Genomic DNA, 20,884 nt, shown 5'->3' with positions numbered 1-20,884 from the left:
ATGTCTCCATGCATCTTGTATGTCATGTTTATGACAAAATTGATGAAATAGCTTATTGGGGTTGTGGTTCTGTCCACTTGGAGGACATCTGTCGAACCAATCATCATTCACCACGTTCATATCCCCTCTTACTACATTTTCACATTGGTATAACAGTTTGCATCTTTGAATTTTCTGTGTAATGTCTTCCAGTAAATCTATATTCTTTTGGCTATTGTTGTACCCATATACATTCCTCAAAATCAAATGTGAGTCGTTAAAATTCATTACAGCTACCAGCCAGTGTCCATGGCCGTCTACTTAGTACTTTTTAATACTTAAACTACATTTTGAGGCTAATATACTTTGACTTAACTAGAATTTTTCATACAGGACGTTTACTTTGTTACATTGCTGAAATGGTACTAAAGGGTCTAAACTAGGGATGCACGATACCAGTATCGGTATCGGTGCCGATACTTCGTTAAAATACTCGTACTCGTACTCGTTTTTGAATTGCCGATACCAAGCACCGATACCACTCATCAGTATTTCACTGCATCAAACTGGCCGGGCTATGCTGACACAAAATGTGATTTATTGTCCTACCTGTCCTACCACTCTCTGCCAGACTAGTAAGTAGCTTATTTGCCGTCTTGTGTTGCATTTGCTTGATGTTTGACTGTGTTAGGAAAGTTTGTCATAGTGTCAAAGTATTTCAGTATACAGGTTTCGCTAAATTTAGCTGCTAGCATCTCGTTAGCGATTAGCAATTCCGTTTTTGGGCTCATTTTAAGATAAATGACGACGACAGGAGTAAGGCACAGTGCTACGGTGTCGAGGGGCGGAAAGGAAAGTACTTTGTTTAACACATTTGATTAAACATCTGAAGACGCACCATAGTGCTAAGTACACTGAGTTCACTGATGCTAGTGGCGCAAGACCGAAGCAACCAATCTTAACTGACGTCTTGCAAAAGAAAAAAAACGCACACGCAGAGAGAGAGAGGTAGAGAGAAAGACTTACAGTGCCATATAGGTTAAGTGATTGTTTGTGTACTTGAGCAGGAGATTCTTCTGATCCTTTTGTAACTGAAATGTGCTCTTGTGCTAATCCAGTAATAGTTCTGTTCACTTTTTGTTAAGCAGACTGTGTTGTTAACTATGCAGCAAATTGAATTGCCTTTATCTGGTTATATTTGCATTTTGTCTAATGTGATGATATTGTCTGTTTGAAGGCTTTTTTTGTGTGTTAAAACCAGAAAGCTCTGTTTATTTTTGGCTTGGGATAGCCTTCTGTTCATTTTGTACTATAGGCTTGACATAATCTGCAGAGGATAAAATAAAATCTGCCTCCAAATTAATTGCACTTTCATGGAGACCAAATCTAAGAAGTATCGGTATCGATACTCGGTATCGGCAAGTACACAAATAAAAATACTCGTACTCGTATCGGTTTGTAAAAAAGTGGTATCGGTGCATCCCTAGTCTAAACATAGACATATGTCTGAACCACTGATGACTGATGATTTGAATCTGCTTGCTACTGATTCTATCTGCCCCAGGTACAACTCCAGACTACGAGGTGGTGGTAAGATACATCTTTGTGAAAATGTGCCAATTCAGAGTCATCGCCGAGAAACACAAATTCACATGGGTTAAGTTGTATTGGTCTGTTTAGGTTGTCGGAGCAAAACAACAATGCTTTATATATTTAACAACACACTGGCTATGCTAATTTTTATAGTGTATTATGTCGCTTACATCAGTGGTCCCCAACCACCGGGCCGCGGCCCGGTACCGGTCCGTGAGGCATTTCCTACCGGGCCGCAAAGAAAGAATAAATAATTTATATCATTTCCGTTGTATTAATTATTAGAGTCTGAAAGGTGTTTTATTTTGAAAATCGATCGGATTTTCCCCGACGGAACATTCGCCTGTGCCTCTTGACACGTCAAGACGCTTGTCTCGGTCACGTGATACGTTACTCAAAAAATAAACCAGCAAACTAGCGAAAATGAGTAAGAAACAAACGTCCTTGGAGAGCTTCTTTGCGAAGGGGAAAAAGCCTGAAGAGACGTGTGCAGACTCCACAGCATCGCGAAATCAACTTCAGACTGATCAAAATCATGTCAAAGCGGACCTAACTTCACCAGTGCAGAGGTGGAGGTATACTGTTGCAGAATGTAGATGTGTCCATTCTATTCCAATATGGCTATATCCACGCGATTGAGTTTAATGCTTATTTATTTATTCAGTTACATTTGCAGTGTTCGTGTAGTGCTTTTTTAGAACATCACGATGCCTCTTAGAATCATGAATTTAAATGTGAAACGTAATTGTTAATGATTCAAATATTCTCATATTTTTTATTTTTATAATTGTTTAAGGATGTCTGTAGAATTGACATGAACGCAATCGCCACGGTTTCTCACAAATTAAGCCCTTAAGAACTTTTTTTCTCCGTCTGTGACATTGCGCCCCCCGCCCCCCACTTTGAGAACCACTGCTTTATAGGATAAAGTACAAGTCAGTACAATGGTGAGTTGTATTTTTCATGCACTTAACATTCGTTTTTATGCCGGTAGCGTTATTTTATTTTTGCTGTATTTATCTGCCGGTCCGTGAAAATAATGCCTACATTAAACCGATCCGTGGTGCAAAAAAGGTTGGGGACCCCTGGCTTACATTGTGTGCGAAAAACACATGCCTAACTACTGTCTGTACATTCCTAACTAGTTTAACGTTAGCCTAAACATTAGCTAGCTAGCTACATTCAAATTACATACCCAGCCATTGAACAGGCATATCTTGCTCAGAGGAGAAAATACAGTTGTGGCTTCGGACCCTCAAGTTAGCATTTCATCTAAATACTAATTTAACTAATTTAATTTTCATTTAAGATATGTATTATCACTATGAAATTTGTTCTCAGATGTGTCTTCCTCTCTACATTTTGAAGTAAAATGCAGATCAGTTTTAAGATTCAGTGAAGACACGTGGATTTCCATGTTCCTTTATCCACGCTGTTATAGGGGGAAAAAACGACTTGAGGTGACCATGACGGAGGCAGAGCTGGTCTTTCATAAAAAGAAGAAAAAGAACAAGACCAAGAAGCAACTTTTAGAGGCGGTGCCGGAGCCCGGCAATCCTCCTGAGACAACCACTACGGGAGTCGACTCTCACAAGAAACATAAACACAAAAAGAAGAAAACAAAGAGTGAGAAAGATGACTGTGGACCCGTCGAGGGCCAGTGTGACACAAGAGAAGGGCAAAACAAAAAGAAAAGAAAACACAATGCAGAGACCGTAAGTGTGACACAAGAGGCTGCAGATGCTGCTGCTGCTCAGGAGAGAGAGGTGAAGAAAAAGAAGAAGAAAAGGAGAATTGAAGAGCCAGACCGTCCTGGAGAGAACTCAGAAGCAGAGGTGGCACTCACAGCGGTGCAAACCAACCTTGAACCAGTCCCCCAGAAACGAGTGAAGCGCAAGGCAAAGGTCAGAAAGACACACACACAGCCTGCTGTAGACACACACTCTCCCACAGACGCACGGCTTCACCCAGATGATGTGCCTAAAGCGCCTGTGCTGGACATTGACTATGCCATCTGGCAGGATATCCTGGTCTTCCATAAAAAGAAGAAGAACAAGACCAAGAAGCAACTTTTAGAGGCGGTGCTGGAGCCCGGCAAACCTCCTGAGACAACCACTACGGGAGTCGACTCTCACAAGAAACATAAACACAAAAAGAAGAAAACAAAGAGTGAGAAAGATGACTGTAGACCCGTCGAGGGCCAGTGTGACACAAGAGAAAGGCAGAACAAAAAGAAAAGAAAACACGATGCAGAGAACGTAAGTGTGACACAAGAGGCTGACAATGCCATCCGGCAGGAGATCCAGGAGTTCCTGCCTCACTTCACGTTTAGCAACAGCGGCGAGGTGCAGAAGGTCATCAAGTACGACCTGCCCCGCTTCAGGGTATTCAAGAAGCAAGGTGAGTAAGCAAGCTTTATTTTAGCAATTGGGAGTATCCAAAGCCTGCAGTGCCCTGTGAAACAGGGTGATTAAGGAGTTTATCTTCATTCAGGCCATTGGGAATATGTGAGGCCTGCAGCAGTGTTATGTATATGTTGCCCAGGACTTTTTCTCAGTGATTCTGGTATGATATGGTATGACATTCTGAGTTAAACATGTCATCCTGGGTTCATGTGTTCTCCATCATCATTTAGATTTTTGGGTGGACTGTGTTTGAGAAGTTGAAGGACCACTGACCACTTGAGGGATAACTTCAGTCATGTGATCCAGGGTTTTTGTGTTTACTGCTTTCCCTCCGCCCCCACCATGCCACAGGGATCCCTCTGCGAACAGGGCGGTTCACCGTGGCCGAGAACAAGCAGCTGAAACAGAACGTGAAGGACTTCCTGGCCGTTTCCAGGATCGACAGCGAGTTCAAGCTTTTTAGACCCCAACGCTTCCCAGATGAGAAGGTTACCATCCGAAGCCTGAAGAGGAAGCTCAACTTCCTCAGGTGTTTATGTGAGTATAGATATCAAATGTCATGTCATGTATGAGTATGAGACATGTGAGTGAGTGACACAGGCCGAGTTTGTTCGGTGAGTGTGCCCACTGCCGTCATGCCGACATCATTTTTTTTTTGAGATGTGACTTGTCAAATTGTATCAAGTGACTGGAAGTTAAAGGGTGCACAACAGTCCAGCCTGCAGTGTAGCAGTGAATGTTTTCCTGTGCCTGAACAGGCGCTGGGATCCCTCGTTCCTGGAATATTATACTTAACCGAGCCAGGAGGATGTGCAACAGGGAGAATTACTTGGGGAGGTAAACACAAGCTTCTCAACAATGGGTTCTCTTTATAAAGAAATGTGCCCAGACAAACATTTTAATGTGGCCTCAGGTGACTTAAAGTTCCCCCACCAGGTGAGCAGCGTTTAACATTGCTTCTCTCTTGTCTGCTGCAGTCTGGGAGTAAGCCCGGGCTACCTCTATCTCTGAGAGAGGGCCCATGCTTCTCTCCGACTTGCTGGGACGTGGGTTAGCCCAACGATCTTGTTGTTGTTTAATAAATATACTTATATGCAACTCGAGTAGGAAACTTGAGTGAATTTTCAGTTATGTCTGTGCCTGTGTGAGAGCAGCATCAGTTTGGGGGTGTTTCATCAGTGTTATGACTCTGTTTGAGTGCGTGTGTGAGAGAGCAGCGTCATGTTGGGGGTGTTTCATCAGTGTTATGACTCTGTGCCCCTCATCCGCAGGTTTACAGAAGATGAGAACAAGGTCTTGAAGGAACTGTATTCGCTGCATGGGTCAAACTGGACGACCATATCAGACAAGATGGGTCGCAGTTGTGAAGCCGTGAAGAAACGCTTTAACGTGATGTGTGAGTGATCAGATGCACACCAGAACATCCATTGTGTTAAAGGTTCTAATCCCATTCACTTTTTGTCAATTTCAGCTAATTGCTCCTCATGGTCCAATAGCTGTCCTTTCAGTGTTTGCTCTGAAAATAAATCTGATGTTCGTACAGAGTAATTTGTAAATGGCAAACAAACAGTGAATTCCAGCCATGAAACATTTCCAGGCAATCAATGCATCACTTCAGGCTTAGGCTGAAAGGGAGGGGTATAATGTGACTGGAGGTTGAGCTTAAATATGAATAACCTTTTGCCAGAATTGTGGACTGTACCTTTAAGCTAATTTTGTGATAGGCCAGCTAGACGGGCAGTACATAAACTGATAGACACAGGGTAGGTAGACATTAAAACTAATGTAGACAAATGAGGTCTGTGAATACTGACCCAGTCTTGTATTATGCTTTGTCACTTCCTGTCCCTCAGCTGAGGTTTATGGGCCATGGTCAGAGGCAGAGTTGAAGGTCCTCCTGACGTGCTTACACCAGCAGCTGCTGAAGAGGGCTGAGCCTGGAGGAGAGGGCGGCGACGGGTCTGCGGTCATCCAGAAGATGGACTTGTATAAGAAACTGGAGTGGAGCCGTGTGGCCAAGCAGGTCCAGACTCGCAGCTGGTTGCACTGCAAGAACAAGTGGTGAGAAAGCTCATGTGACAGTCAGATCACGTTGCACACAAAATATGTTAATTTCAGTAAGATTTTGCTCTGACGGGCTGAATAATCCATGAGAACATAGACGACACTGGCAAGGAACAGTTTTCCTTCAACACAGAGACCATATGCAGATCCTGCTTCTGTCTGACACAGCTTTGACCTGTGTGTGTGTGTGTGTGTGTGTGTGTGTGTGTGTGTGTGTGTGTGTGTGTGTCCTTGCCTTTGTGAGCTAAGAGAAACCGTGTTGATGCTCTCCCTGCCTGTGTTGTGTAGGATGACTTACCTGATGGGTAAAATGAAGACTGGTGGAAAGATCCACAGGAGGAAGAGCATAGAGGGGCAGATCCAGCTGATCAAAGCGTACGTTTCAAACTGTTACTCTGGTTACCTGTAGATCCAGCTGATCAAAGCGTACGTTTCAAACTGTTACTCTGGTTACCTGTAGATCCAGCTGATCAAAGCGTAGGTTTCAAACTGTTACTATGGTTACCTGTAGATCCAGCTGATCAAAGCGTACGTTTCAAACTGTTACTCTGGTTACCTGTAGATCCAGCTGATCAAAGCGTACGTTTCAAACTGTTACTCTGGTTACCTGTACATCCAGCTGATCAAAGCGTACGTTTCAAACTGTTACTCTGGTTACCTGTCTGCCTTCTTGTCCTGGTCCTCTGTCTCGCCCTCCTTGCTTCTGTCTGGTAGGCAAAGACAGATAACCACTAACTCTCATCCAAAAAGCAACTTCCTTAAGCCTCACTTCTCAAGCTTCACGTGTCTCTAACTTCACTCGAAACAGCTGCTTTGAGTAATGCTCCAGATTCAAATACCTCCGTCTGGACATTCAAGAGATGCCGCTTGTGTGAGAGTCTCCTGTGATCACCTTATTTCTGAAGTTAACTCAGTTTCTGTGTGCCCCGCCCAGGATCAATGAAATGGCTGTGGAGGAATCTGGAGACATTGTCTGGGATGACCTCACTCATCTCTTTGGGTAAGGGGCTCATGTTAGCAAGTACATGGGAGACTGACAAGTACAACGCTTCTGTTCTTGAGTGCTGGTTACTTCCTGTCCTGCTAAGGTCATAATCAAAATGGGTTGGCCTATTGGCCTTAAATATGCGTTTGCATTGAAACTAGTCTTTGACCCGGCTGTTAGACTCCCTGTTTATGCACAATTGTGTGTTAGTGTGATATTCGAGTGAGTTGTGTGTCAGTGTGATGTTGAGTGAAAGTTTCCTGTGATTTCTCTATGAAGCAACACCCCACCTGCCTACTTACAGAAGAAGTTCTACCAGCTGAAGGTGACCTATATACCACACGTGAACAGAAAGTCCTTCCGTGGTGAGTACTGACCCCTGCTGGTTCATGTATCTCTCTCGGTCATGTCTAATACTGTTGTCTGTTTTCTGGTGGAGTATGCAAAAGTGATCTTGGGTTTGAGAAAAGCACTACATCACGAAAACAACAACTTCACATTTGTTGTCTTCTTCCCTTCTCCTCTGCTTCTCCACCTTCTCCTTTCTTCTGTCTTGCTCTTCTTCCCCTGATGCATTGTCTCTCTGTCTGTCCCCTTCTTCAACCTCCCTCCCTCCCTCTGTCTCTGATGGCAGACATCATTGATTTCCTGTATGAGAAGACCCTGCCAAAGCTGGAGAAGGACCTGAAGGGCTGTAAGGATGCTGAAGATGCTGATGAGCCCGCAGAGCTGCGACAGTCTTACAAGCTGTCAGAGATCTTCCCCAACCTCTGAAACACCCCAACGCCACCCCCACTCATCACCAGAGAGACAAGTCACTCTTCCAAGATGTCAGAGATCTTCCCTGGTCTCTGAAACACCCCAACCCTGACCCCACTCATCACCAGAGAGACAAGACTCTTACAAGCTATCAGAGATCTTCCCCAACCTCTGAAACACCCCAACCCTGACCCCACTCGCCTAACCTCCTCACTAGGGGCCGTGTGAAGTTTGAAACACTAGTGACTGAATTAACATTTAATTGCTCAGGCCTTTTCCAAAGAAGTTCAGATATTTGTAAATGATTGAAGAAAATATTAGCTTTGTCATTTTTTTTTTACATTTCCTGAAACTGGTGTATTTTAGTATTTTTGTAAAATGTATTTTTATGCACTGAGTTCAATAGTAAATCAAGGAGTTTTAAACCCAGTGTCTGTTGACCATTTTGTTTTATGTGGATTTTCTTCTGGTCACCAGTGGAGAAAGACATTAGGCCTTTTCACCAGAGTTTTACTTCATCAGTGTCATCACCGGTTAGCCCTTTGCCATCAGACTGGCCAAACTGTGTCTGTCACAATCGGGCCGGTCATATAAGCATGTAACCTCGGCCCTAATCTCATATTAGTTGTTGGCGCTGTAAGGGCTTCTGTGGCTTGACTATTAACAATCAGTATAATAACCAGTGTGGGTAGAATATTAACAATCAGAATAAACACTAGGATATTCATAACAAGCTATTAAGACTACTATACTACTACAAAATGATTGACACTATTGATATGAGTTACATTATGGGCACTCTGTTTGAATATGTATCAAGTCTGGGCCTAGGGATATGTGGGGAGCCTTAGGGGTGACCATGATAACTATCTACACTCATGCCCTCTGAAGGGGTGACCATGATAACTATCTACACTCATGCCCTCTGAAGGGGTGACCATGATAACTATCTACAGTCATGCCCGCTGAAGGGGTGACGATGATAACTATCTACAGTCATGCCCGCTGAAGGGGTGACGATGATAACTATACACTCATGCCCACTGAAGGGGTGACCATGATAACTATCTACAGTCATGCCCGCTGAAGGCCGCTAAAACCTTCCCTGATTATTCCTGAACAACCAAGAACAAAGAGTTTTATTCGGATCAGAAAAGATTAATGTTTTTCTCCATCACAGACCTACATATCAGACACAACACTTGGTTGAGCTGTAAGGGCTTCTGTGTCTTGGTTGAGCTGGAGGCCCTAGAGCAGGGGTACTCAATTAGAAACCCAAAAGGTCCACTCGCCAAATGTCCATTCAGTCCAGGGTCCGGAACAGTGACTCCAACAAAAACGTTCAAACTACCGTATGCACAAAAGGTTATGTGGTCTGGCCTTATTTGTGTGAAAGGTGACACTTTTTTGTGGTTTAAACTTGGGCATAAAAGGTGTGACGGCCAGGGGGAGGCACTGATGTAAGTGTTCATTGGGTGTGCTCCTGTATTTGTTTTTCACCATATTCATGGTTGAAAAGGCAGACTCACAACAGTATCTCTATCCTAAACTGTTGTGTTATACTGCATATTTTCAGTTTAAGTACATTGAGAGCAACTAAAGCCAGAAAAAATTCCTTGTATATGAAAATGTACTTGGCCAATAAACATGATTCTGATGTATGTTGAGGTATGCACGCTCTTGTTGTGTGGCTGATCTAACTATTACACTGCATGTTGCTTGGTATGATTGCAGATGGTTTATTTTTCTGCCCCTTACCTCAGAGTATTTTTGTTCGAAGTGTGCATGCTTTGTTTCATAGTGACGTTTCACGTTACCACTTTTGACAAGGGCAACCGTCTCGTTACAGATTAAACACATCGGTTTTGTGCTCCCCACAGGCAGCACAAATGCATACTTGTCAGTCCACTCTGTCTTAAATTCGCGATTTTTGGAATCAACTTTTCTCTTTTTGTCGGGTTTAAAGCACGCCATGATTTTCGTTTGCTGAGAAAAAAATACCGTTCACATATCTATCTGCCAGCATTGTTGCCATTGACACACACAACCTGCGTGACCCACAGAGCTCGCGGCCAACATTGAGTGAGTGAGTTGTCATAGTGATGTTATTATTACAGCTCCTGATTGGACCTCTAGATTGGACACGGAAGATAGAAACCACATCGAATAGGACAAAAATATATAGCACGAAATCACGCAACAATGAAAACTCGCTTGGATCATGATTTAAATTAAAATTTTGATTTTGGCTTCGGTCCACATTTGATTGCGTCTGGGTCCGGATCTGGACCGGGGTCCGCCTATTGAGTACCCCTGCTGTAGTGGATTATCAAATGTGAGTCGTTAAAATTAATTACAGCTACCAGCCAGTGTCCATGGTCGTCTACCTTTACTTCAATTGATATCCCACGTTTACTTTGTTACATTGCTGAAATGGTACTAAAGTGTCTAAACCATAGACATATGTCTGAACCACTGATGACTGATGATTTGAATCTGCTTGCTTCCGATTCTATCTGCCCCAGGTACAACTCCAGACCACGAGGTGGTGGTAAGATACATCTTTGTGAAAATGTGCCAATTCAGAGTCATCGCCGAGAAACACAAAATCACATGGATTAAGTTGTATTGGTCTGTTTGGGTTGTCGGAGCAAAACAACAATGCTTTATATATTTAACAACACACTGGCTATGCTAGTTTTGATTACATAGTGTATAATGTTGCTTACATTGTGTGCGAAAAACATATGCCGTACTACTGTCTGTAATTCCTAACTAGTTTAACGTTAGTCTAAACATTCGCTAGCTAGCTACATTCAAATTACATACCCAGCCATTGAACAAGCATATCTTGCTTGGAGGAGAAAATACAGTTGTGGTTTCGGACCCTCAAGTTAGCATTTCATCTAAATACTAATTTAACTAATTTAATTTTCATTTAATATATGTATTATCACTATGAAATATGTTCTCAGATGTCTCTTCCTCTACATTTTGAAGTAAACTGCAGATCAGTTTTAAGTGGCACAAAGATTCAGCGAAGACACGGGGATTTCCATGTTCCTTTATTGACGCTGTTATAGGGGGGAAAAACGACTTGAGGTGACCATGACGGAGGCAGAGCTGGTCTTTCATAAAAAGAAGAACAAGAACAAGAAGCAACTTTTAGAGGCGGTGACGGACCCCGGCAATCCTCCTGAGACAACCACTACGGAAGTCGACTCTCATAAGAAACATAAACACAAAAAGAAGAAAACAAAGAGTGAGAAAGATGACTGTAGACCCGTCGAGGGCCAGTGTGACACAAGAGAAGGGCAGAACAAAAAGAAAAGAAAACACGATGTAGGGAACGTAAGTGTGACACAAGAGGCTGCAGATGCTGCTGCTGCTCAGGAGAGAGAGGTGAAGAAAAAGAAGAAGAAGAAAAGGAGAATTGAAGAGCCAGACCGTCCTGGAGAGAACTCAGAAGCAGAGGCGGCACTCACAGCGGTGCAAACCAACCTTGAACCAGTCCCCCAGAAACGAGTGAAGCGCAAGGTGAAGGTCAGAAAGACACACACACAGCCTGCTGCAGACACACACTCTCCCACAGACGCACGGTTTCACCCAGATGATGTGCCTGAAGCGCCTGTGCTGGGCGTTGACGATGCCATCCGGCAGGAGATCCTGGAGTTCCTGCCTCACTTCACGTTTCACAGCACCGTCATGGTTAAGAATGTCATCAGGTACGACCTGCCCCGCTTCAGGGTATACAAGAAGCAAGGTGAGTAAGCAAGCTTTATTTTAGCCATTGGGAGTATCCAAAGCCTGCAGTGCCCTGTGAAACAGGGTGATTAAGTTTGCATTTTGGGGGGAAGGAGTTTATCTTCATTCAGGCATTGGGAATATGTGAGGCCTGCAGCAGTGTTATGTATATGTTGCCCAGGACGTTTTCTCAATGCATAGTTGCATGATTCTGGTATGGTATTAGGGGTGTAAAAAATAACCAATACGTATCGATATCCGTTTTTAGTGTGTAAGATACGACTACATCGATGCGTGAAGTTATGAATTGGTTCACAAGCGTTTGTCTCTCCAAAACACTCGCTGACCTGTTGCATTTGATCTCAGTCAGAACAATGACAGCCTGTCATTGGCCAAAGCCCGCATAGCATAAACCAATCATGCTACGTTTCCATTTGGACGATATTCGTGCCGCTCTCATTGGGAATGAATGGAGACGAAGTCCCGTCCGACGCGCAACGAACCGTCGACTCCTCCCTTCCAAAGTTGACGAACCTTTAACTCTATGCAAATGCGGACCAGGCGGTAACCAATCAGTTTGACGTGTGTGAGAATTGACAGCTGAAGTTGTGCAGATGGGCGGGAGTAATCAAAAAAATCAAAGCAAGATGGCGGAGTCTCGGGATTCTGTTACTGGGAAATATTTTATGTGAATAAAGGTGAATACAGGTGTTCACACGACTTTTATATGTCTACATCGACTCGGTTTGTTGTTTATATACTACACGAACACTGTCAGGGCAAACAGAATATTGTAGGTCTTATCTGAAGCTCTCGAACATTATTGTTAGCTTGCTGCTAACACTTTAATTGAAGATCAATGTAGAAGCTAGCTGGTTTGTAACCTGTAGCCTCATCGGTGCGTTTTGCCTCTGGTATGTGTGATATCGTGATTTAACTGGCTGATATAAATGAATCAGAGAACACAAATGTATAAAGGAATACATTTAATGGATAAGTAAATGAATGAGAGCACGAGTGACAGCCGCAACATCTATCATATTTTCATGACTTCACAAGCTAATCTGCTATATTAGCGCTGCACTGCAACCGAACTTGCTACTTAACAGAGAAACTTGATTTTTCTGACAATGCCCCCTAGACGAAATACCGGCTGCCGATAATTCGCCTGAATGGAAACGTAGAGTCACGGTACGTGTCCACGGCACAAATGACATGCGTTAAATCGCTATGCGTAAAGTCGCATGGGGGGCGTGGTCAGGAAAATCATGTTTGGCTGTAGCAAAGTTGGGCTTTGGTAGGGATAGCTAGGTGGGCTTTGCTTTTTAGCGCTCGCGGTTATGTTGGAAGCACCCACAGTTTTGTGCTGTCAATAAAGTCATCATTAAATACATGATTAGATACTCAAACTCCGCGTAGTGACTGAGATCGCTAATATTGGATTGGGTCATTCGTCCCAAAATGTGCTCATGTGCAAAGTAAACAACAATCAATTAAACGTTATAAGTAACTTATTAGCAGCTAGCTAGCTAGCCACTATGTGTTCCAATGGGTTTTCGGTTAAAGTGTTAGCGGCAAGCTAGTCCGCGAGTCCAGAGCTTGAGTTCAAGACCTACAATATTCTGTTTGACCTCACAGCATTCGTGTAGCATATAAACAACAAACCGAGTAGACATATACAAAGTCCTGTAAAAGAGGACGTGTCCGGGTAAAAGAGGACGTCTGGTCACCCTAGTTATAGGTAACTTATTAGCAGCTAGCTAGCCACTATGTGTTCCAATGGGTTTTTGGTTAAAGTGTTAGCGGCAAGCTAACAGTAATAGTCGAGAGCTTGAGTTCAAGACCTACAATATTCTGTTTGACCTCACAGCATTCGTGTAGCATATAAACAACAAACCGAGTCGATTAGACATATAAAAAGTCCTGTAGATAACCTTTATTCACATACAATATTTCCCAGTAACAGAGTCCAGAGACGCCGCCATCTTGTTTCGATATTTTTGATTACTCCCGCCCCTATGAACTACGTTGGCTTCCAAATAACACACACGCCGAACTGATTGGCTCTCAGCATGCAGCAAATCGCACTCATTTGCATAAAGTTAAAGCAAGCCCAACTTTTTGCAGGCAGCAGACACGATTTTTTCCTCAGTATGCAGCAAATCGCATCCATTCTATCCCAATGAGAGCAGCACGATATCGCATGCCGTGGACACGTACCGTCAGGCTGTATTCTCACAAATAACGCCAAGACCTGGATTGAATGACAGATTACAACTAGCTACACTAGTCATTTCAATGGCCAATGCTATGCTAGCTACCCCATTCATTTCAATTGACTATGCTATGCTACTTTAGCCAAGGAAGATAAATCGTTGTTGATTGCGTGTTTCTACAGACATCCTCGGATTTAAATAATTATTATAATAATAATAAATAGGAGAATATTTGTATCATTAATAATTATGTTTAACATTTATAGTCATGATTCCGAGACCGAGCCATCGTGATGTCCTAACATAAATAAAAGCACTATATGAACATTGCAAATGGCAGTGAATAAATAAATAAGCACTAAACTCAATCGCGTGGATATAGACATAGTGGAATAGAATGGACACTATGTCTAAATTCTGAATTCTGCAACAGTACCTCCACCTCTTCCCTGGTGAAATTCGGTCTGGGTTTACCGGTGCTTGCTTTGAAATGATTGAATAGCATGCCCTTATAAGGAGCTGGCGGGGCGTTTCTGTATGCAAGTTCAGGTGCATGAGAAAGCGTTTTCTATTAAGAACACATTTCCAGGTGTTCATGAATCCAGCGGAGATCTTTTCTGAGGTTGGTAAGAAGATATTTAATAAGACACTTAAGAAAATGTTCGAGAATGAGGTCCATTGTTTCCTGACAACTCAGTGTTTTCAATTATTGAACTGCATCGAATCGTACTGAAACCTTTTTTATCAACATGCATCTTTTCTTGTATCGTGCAAATGTATCGAGATTCGGATCGTCTTTGTCATGAGAGATTTACACCCCTATATGGTATGGTATGACATTCTGAGTTAAACATGTCATCCTGGATTCATGTGTTCTCCATCATTTAGCTTTTTGGGTGGACAGTGTTTGAGAAGTTGAAGGACCACTGACCACTTGAGGGAAAACTTCAGTCATGTGATCCAGGGTTTTTGTGTTTACTGCTTTCCCTCCGCCCCCACCATGCCACAGGGATCCCTCTGCGAACAGGGTGGTTCACCGCGGCCGAGAACAAGCAGCTGAAACAGAACGTAAAGGACTTCCTGGACGTTTCCGGGATCGACACCGAGTTCAAGCTTTTTAGACCCCAACGCTTCCCAGATGAGAAGGTTACCATCCAAAGGCTGAAGAGGAAGTTCAACTTCCTCAGGTGTTTATGTGAGTATAGATATCAGATGTCATGTCATGTATGAGTATGAGACATGTGAGTGAGTGACACAGGCCGAGTTTGTTCGGTGAGTGTGCCCACTGCCGTCATGCTTACATTAATATTTTTTTGAGATGTGACTTGTCAAATTGTATCAAGTGACTGGAAGTTAAAGGTGTACAACAGTCCAGCCTGCAATGCAGCAGTGAATGGTGTCTTGTGCCTGAACAGGCGCTGGGATCCCTCGTTCCTGGCATAATATACACAACCGAGCCATGAGGTTTTGCAACAGGGAGAATTACATGGGGAGGTAAACACAAACTTCTCAACAACGGGTTATCTTTATAAAGAAATGTGCCCAGACAGACATTTTAATGTGGCCTCAGGTGACTTAAAGTTCCCCCACCAGGTGAGCAGCACAGTGGGGCTCAGTGTGTGTGTGTGTGTGAGAGCAGCATCATGTTGGGGGTGTTTCATCAGTGTTATGACTCTGTGTGTGTGTGTGTGTGTGTGTGTGTGTGAGAGCAGCATCATGCTGGGGGTGTGTCTTCAGTGTTATGACTGTGTGTGTGTGTGTGTGTGTGTGTGTGTGAGCAGCATCATGTTGGGGGTGTTTCATCAGTGTTATGACTGTGTGCCCCTCATCCGCAGGTTTACAGAAGATGAGAACAAGGTCTTGAAGGAACTGTATGCGCTGCATGGGTCAAACTGGACGACCATATCAGACAAGATGGGCCGCAGTTGTGAAGCCGTGAAGGGTCGCTTTGGCCAGATGTGTGAGTGATCAGATGCACACCAGAACATCCATAGTGTTAAAGGTTCTAATCCCATACACTTTTTGTCAATTTCAGCTAATTGCTCCTCATGGTCCAATAGCTGTCCTTTCAGTGTTTGCTCTGAAAAGAAATCTGATGTTTGTACAGAGTAATTTGTAAATGGCAAACAAACAGTGAATTCCAGCCATAAAACATTTCCAGGCAATCAATGCATTGCTTCAGGGTTAGGCTGGAAGGGAGGGGTATAATGTGACTGGCGGTTTAGCTTAAATATTAGTTTGCGTTAACGCCGTTACAGTTTTTCTCGATTGCTTACACATATTTTTTGAAAGCATGCCTCGTTTTCTCAAAACTCTAAACACAAATCCCTAAACCACTCACACAAAATGCAAAACCCTTTATATCTCCTGCAAAATGCTACCTTGCTTTCAAAACAGTGTTATGTCACCTCAAAAGGGTATTTTGTTTTCAAATGACAAACGCAGATCATTATATGAGTAGACATTCTAAGCATTGATTGAACACTGATGTGCTCAATGGAAAACACTACTATTAAATGGGAAAACACCAGTATGAAGGCCTTATCAGGAGCATTATGCCTTTTCATGTCCAGTGTTACTGGACGCTTTCTCCTCTTTTAAAATATTGTAACTGTATAATGTTTTTACTCAAATATAACACACAAATATACAGTAGCAACTAAAGTATTTCTTTATTTTTTCCAAAAGTGCTGTAGCCTATACATCACAGCAAACACAACTGAATGTGTAAATGATTTGCACAGAACAAACAATAGGATATAGGCCAGTACAGTCAACAAAAAAAGAAAGAAAAATGTAAAATGTTGTATCAGAAATAGACCTACACAGTGTTGTGAAACACTTGAAAATAACATTGGATGGATTACAATACAGTACAGTAATGTGTCAGTGCTGATAGGACGCAATCAGTTGTGGAAATTTATATGACTTACTTGCACATAGTCATAGCATAATTGTTTGACTGTTTGAGTTTCTGACAAAAGGCACCCTATACACCTGCTCCATTCTCAAGGTGTTCCGCCTTAGAACACAGTCCACTGTGGCTAGGCTCACTGTATTGATGTTTAGGAATATGTCTTGGTCATCAATGGTTGCACTTTGTATTTGTTTACGTAATTTTACAAATACAGTACAATGGAAAATACTCTAAATACAAGAATGCTATGCTCCTGATAAGGCATTCAAACTAGTGTTTTCCTGTCATAGTAGTGTTTCTTACCTATTCCCTCATCTGAATGTACGGAGAATGGATGCAACTGAGAAGCGGCTTATGTTTGGTTGAACCCTCTGGCCAGCCTCCTGCATGGTCAAACCATGGTTGACCACATGGTTGACCACAGTGGCCCGAATCTCATCAGAGATAATGGCTCTCCTTCTTGTTTTTTCTCTTCATCCTCTTCCTCTTCTTCCTCTTCCTCTCACTTCTCTGCCTTTCTGATCACCTCTCACTTCAATGTTGCCATCAATTGTTCTCCAAACCAGGAGCTAACCTGTGGCCATCATATTGCTAAAGCTTTGATTTCAAATTGCACAACAGCCTTGGAAATGGAAGTTTTGCCATTTGAATAGCAGTGTGTTCTGTCTGAAAACAAGGAGGTTTTGGCATTGATGAATTGTGCAAAGTAGAGAGGATGGTGTTTAGTGTTTTGAAGAAAGTGTGGTTAACAATTGAAATCTGTGTTTAAAGCAGATAATTGTGTGTTGTGTTTTGAAGAAAGTGTGGCTAACAATTGAAATCTGTGTCTAAAGCAGATAATTGTGCTTATAGTTGAGCAGAATTGGTTTAGGGAGTTGGCACATGAGTTACAGGTTGTGGTCATTGTGTTATAAGTTCCAGTTTTTGTGTGTAATCAATCGAGAAAAACTGTAATAACGCGTTTAACTGACAGCACTAATTAAAACTAATGCAGACGAATGAGGTGTGTGAATACTGACCCAGTCTTGTTTTATGCTTTTTCACTTCCTGTCCCTCAGGTGAGAACCATGGGCCATGGTCAGAGGCAGAGTTGAAGGTCCTCCTGACGTGCTTACACCAGCAGCTGCTGAAGAGGGCTGAGCCTGGAGGAGAGGGTGGCGACGGGTCTGCGGTCATCCAAAAGATGGACTTGTATAAGAATCTGGCCTGGATGCGTGTTGCCAAGCAGGTCAAGACTCGCAGCTGGTTCAAGTGCCAGCACAAGTGGTGAGAGCTCATGTGACAGTCACATTACATTGCACACAAAACATGTTCAGTTCAGGTACATTTTTCTGTGACAGGCTGAATAATCCATGAGAACATAAACGACACTGGAAAGGAACAGTTTTCCTTCAACACAAAGACCATATGCAGATCCTGCTTCTGTCTGACACAGCTTTGACCTGTGTGTGTGTGTGTGTGTGTGTCTGTGTGTGTGTGTGTGTGTGTGTCTGTGTGTGTGTGTGTGTGTGTGTGTGTGTGTCCTTGCCTTTGTGAGCTAAGAGAAACCGTGTTGATGCTCTCCCTGCCTGTGTTGTGTAGGATGAATTACCTGAAGGGTAAAATGAAGACTGGTGGAAAGATCCACGGGAGGAAGAACATAGAGGGGCAGATCCAGCTGATCAAAGCGTACGTTTCAAACTGTTACTCTGGTTACCTGAAGATCCAGCTGATCAAAGCGTACGTTTCAAACTGTTACTCTGGTTACCTGTAGATCTGATGGAATATAATTTATACCATATATTGAAGATTCAGTCTTAGGTTTGATCAGTCACGATTCAGGTTTATTCTTGAAGAATGGCGGCCGACCACTGTGAGACAGAGACTGAGGATCCATCCTCCCTCACAGAACTTCACCTCAGTATATCTGACTTATTCCTTGAGGAACAGTCTGTTAAATACACTGATATCTAAGGGGTGTTACCGTCTATTCAAATGGGCCATGCATGCAGGGTTCTTTGTCTCGACCTGGGGGGAAGGTGAGAGTCTAATATCACACCTCACTCCCCAGGTCAGCCCAAAGTATATTCACCAAGGAAAGTTTACATGCTAGTTAAATCCAAATAAAAGTAACAATTATAACTAGGTATAATATCATTGAATTATTGACTATGGCATATTCTTATGACCTATGCCGGTCCCTTCAGATCCAGCTGATCAAAGCGTACGTTTCAAACTGTTACTCTGGTTACCTGTACATCCAGCTGATCAAAGTGTACGTTTTAGACTGTTACTATGGTTACCTGTCTGCCTTCTTGTCCTGGTCTTCTGTCTCGCCCTCCTTGCCTCTGTCTGGTAGGCAAAGACAGGTAACCATAGTAATCCAAATAGACACTTCCTTAAGCCTCACTTCTCAAGCTTCACGTGTCTTCACTCTGTTATCGAAACAGCTGCTTTGAGTAATATTCCAGGTGGCATTTTCTATTCAAATACTTCCGTCTGGACATTCAAGAGATCCCGCTTGTGTGAGAGTCTCCTGTGATCACCTTATTTCTGAAGTTAACCCAGTTTCTGTGTGCCCCGCCCAGGATCAATGAAATGGCTGTGGAGGAATCTTCAGACATCGTGTGGGATGACCTCACTCATCTCTTTGGGTAAGGGGCTCATGTTAGCAAGTACATGGGAGACTGACAAGTACAACGCTTCTGTTCTTGAGTGCTGGTTACTTCCTGTCCTGCTAAGGTCATAATCAATATGGGTTGGCCTATTGGCCTTAGATATGCGTTTGCATTAAAACTAGTCTTTGACCCGGCTGTGATATTTGAGTGAATCTTATGTCCGTGTGATATTTGAGTGAATCGTTTGTCAGTGTGATATTGAGTGAATTTTGTGTTAGTGTGATATTGAGTGAATCTTGTGTCGGTGTGATATTGAGGGAGTTGTGTGTTAGTGTGTGTTGAATGAAAGTTTCCTGTGATTTCTCTATGAAGCAACACCCCACCTGTCTACTTACAAATGAAGTTCCACCAGCTGAAGATGACCTATGTACCAGACTGGAACAGAAAGTCTTTCTGTGGTGAGTACTGACCCCTGCTGGTTCATGTATCTCTCTCGGTCATGTCTAATACTGTTGTCTGTTTTCTGGTGGAGTATGCAAAAGTGACCTTGGGTTTGAGAAAAGCACTACATCATGAAAACAACAACTTCACATTCGTTGTCTTCTTCCCTTCTCCTCTGCTTCTCCACCTTCTCCTTTCTTCTGTCTTGCTCTTCTTCCTCTGCTGCATTGTCTCTCTGTCTGTCCCCTTCTTCAACCTCCCTCCCTCCCTCCCTCTGTCTCTGATGGCAGACATCATTGATTTCCTGTATGAGAAGACCCTGCCAAAGCTGGAGAAGGACCTGAAGGGCTGTAAGGATGCTGAAGATGCTGATGAGCCCGCAGAGCTGCGACAGTCTTACAAGCTGTCAGAGATCTTCCCCAACCTCTGAAACACCCCAACGCCACCCCCACTCATCACCAGAGAGACAGGTTACTCTTCCAAGCTGTCAGAGATCTTCCCCAACCTCTGAAACACCCCAACCCTGACCCCACTCGCCTAACCTCCTCACTAGGGGCCGTGTGAAGTTTGAAACACTAGTGACTGAATTAACATTTAATTGCTCAGGCCTTTTCCAAAGAAGTTCAGATATTTATAAATGATTGAAGAAAATATTAGCTTTGTCATTTTTTTTTTTTACATTTCCTGAAACTGGTGTATTTTAGTATTTTTGTAAAATGTATTTTTATGCACTGAGTTCAATAGTAAATCAAGGAGTTTTAAACCCAGTGTCTGTTGACCATTTTGTTTTATGTGGATTTTCTTCTGGTCACCAGTGGAGAAAGACATCAGGCTCTTTCACCAGAGTTTTACTTCATCAGTGTCATCACCGGTTAGCCCTTTGCCATCAGACTGGCCAACCTGTGTCTGTCACAATCGGGCCGGTCATATAAGCATGTAACCTCTGCCCTAATCTCATATTAGTTGTTGGAGCTGTAAGGGCTTCTGTGGCTTGACTATTAACAATCAGTATAATAACCAGGGTGGGTAGAATATTAACAATCAGTATAAACTCTAGGATATTCATGATAGCAAGCTATTAAGACTACTATACTACTACAAAATGATTGACACTATTGATATGAGTTACATTATGGGCACTCTGTTTGAATATGTATCAAGTCTGGGCCTAGGGATATGTGGGG

The 20,884-nt window shown here is 42.9% G+C and overlaps 2 protein-coding genes across 2 annotated transcripts; both read left to right on the top strand.

Moving 5' to 3' along the window:
* Positions 1-1,553: 1,553 nt before the first annotated feature.
* Positions 1,554-20,463, top strand: LOC105900814 (transcription termination factor 1-like). The gene is made up of 11 exons (XM_031583438.2): positions 1,554-1,569; positions 3,014-3,848; positions 11,155-11,548; positions 14,755-14,940; positions 15,161-15,239; positions 15,581-15,705; positions 17,721-17,928; positions 18,244-18,330; positions 19,230-19,295; positions 19,632-19,717; positions 19,991-20,463. Exons 2-11 carry the CDS (start codon positions 3,039-3,041, stop codon positions 20,128-20,130), a joined length of 2,181 nt encoding a protein of 726 aa, XP_031439298.2. The 5' UTR covers positions 1,554-1,569; positions 3,014-3,038; the 3' UTR covers positions 20,131-20,463.
* Positions 4,117-8,210, top strand: LOC122128523 (transcription termination factor 1-like). Its single transcript, XM_042710132.1, has 8 exons — positions 4,117-4,514; positions 4,736-4,814; positions 5,249-5,373; positions 5,831-6,038; positions 6,330-6,416; positions 6,976-7,041; positions 7,306-7,391; positions 7,661-8,210. The coding sequence occupies exons 2-8, from the start codon at positions 4,786-4,788 to the stop codon at positions 7,798-7,800; spliced, it is 741 nt and encodes a 246-aa protein (XP_042566066.1). The 5' UTR covers positions 4,117-4,514; positions 4,736-4,785; the 3' UTR covers positions 7,801-8,210.
* Positions 20,464-20,884: the final 421 nt, after the last annotated feature.

This window comes from Clupea harengus, chromosome 16 (assembly GCF_900700415.2).
Source record: "Clupea harengus chromosome 16, Ch_v2.0.2, whole genome shotgun sequence".
NCBI lineage: Eukaryota > Metazoa > Chordata > Actinopteri > Clupeiformes > Clupeidae > Clupea > Clupea harengus.
This window is presented reverse-complemented; position numbering and strand designations above follow the sequence as displayed.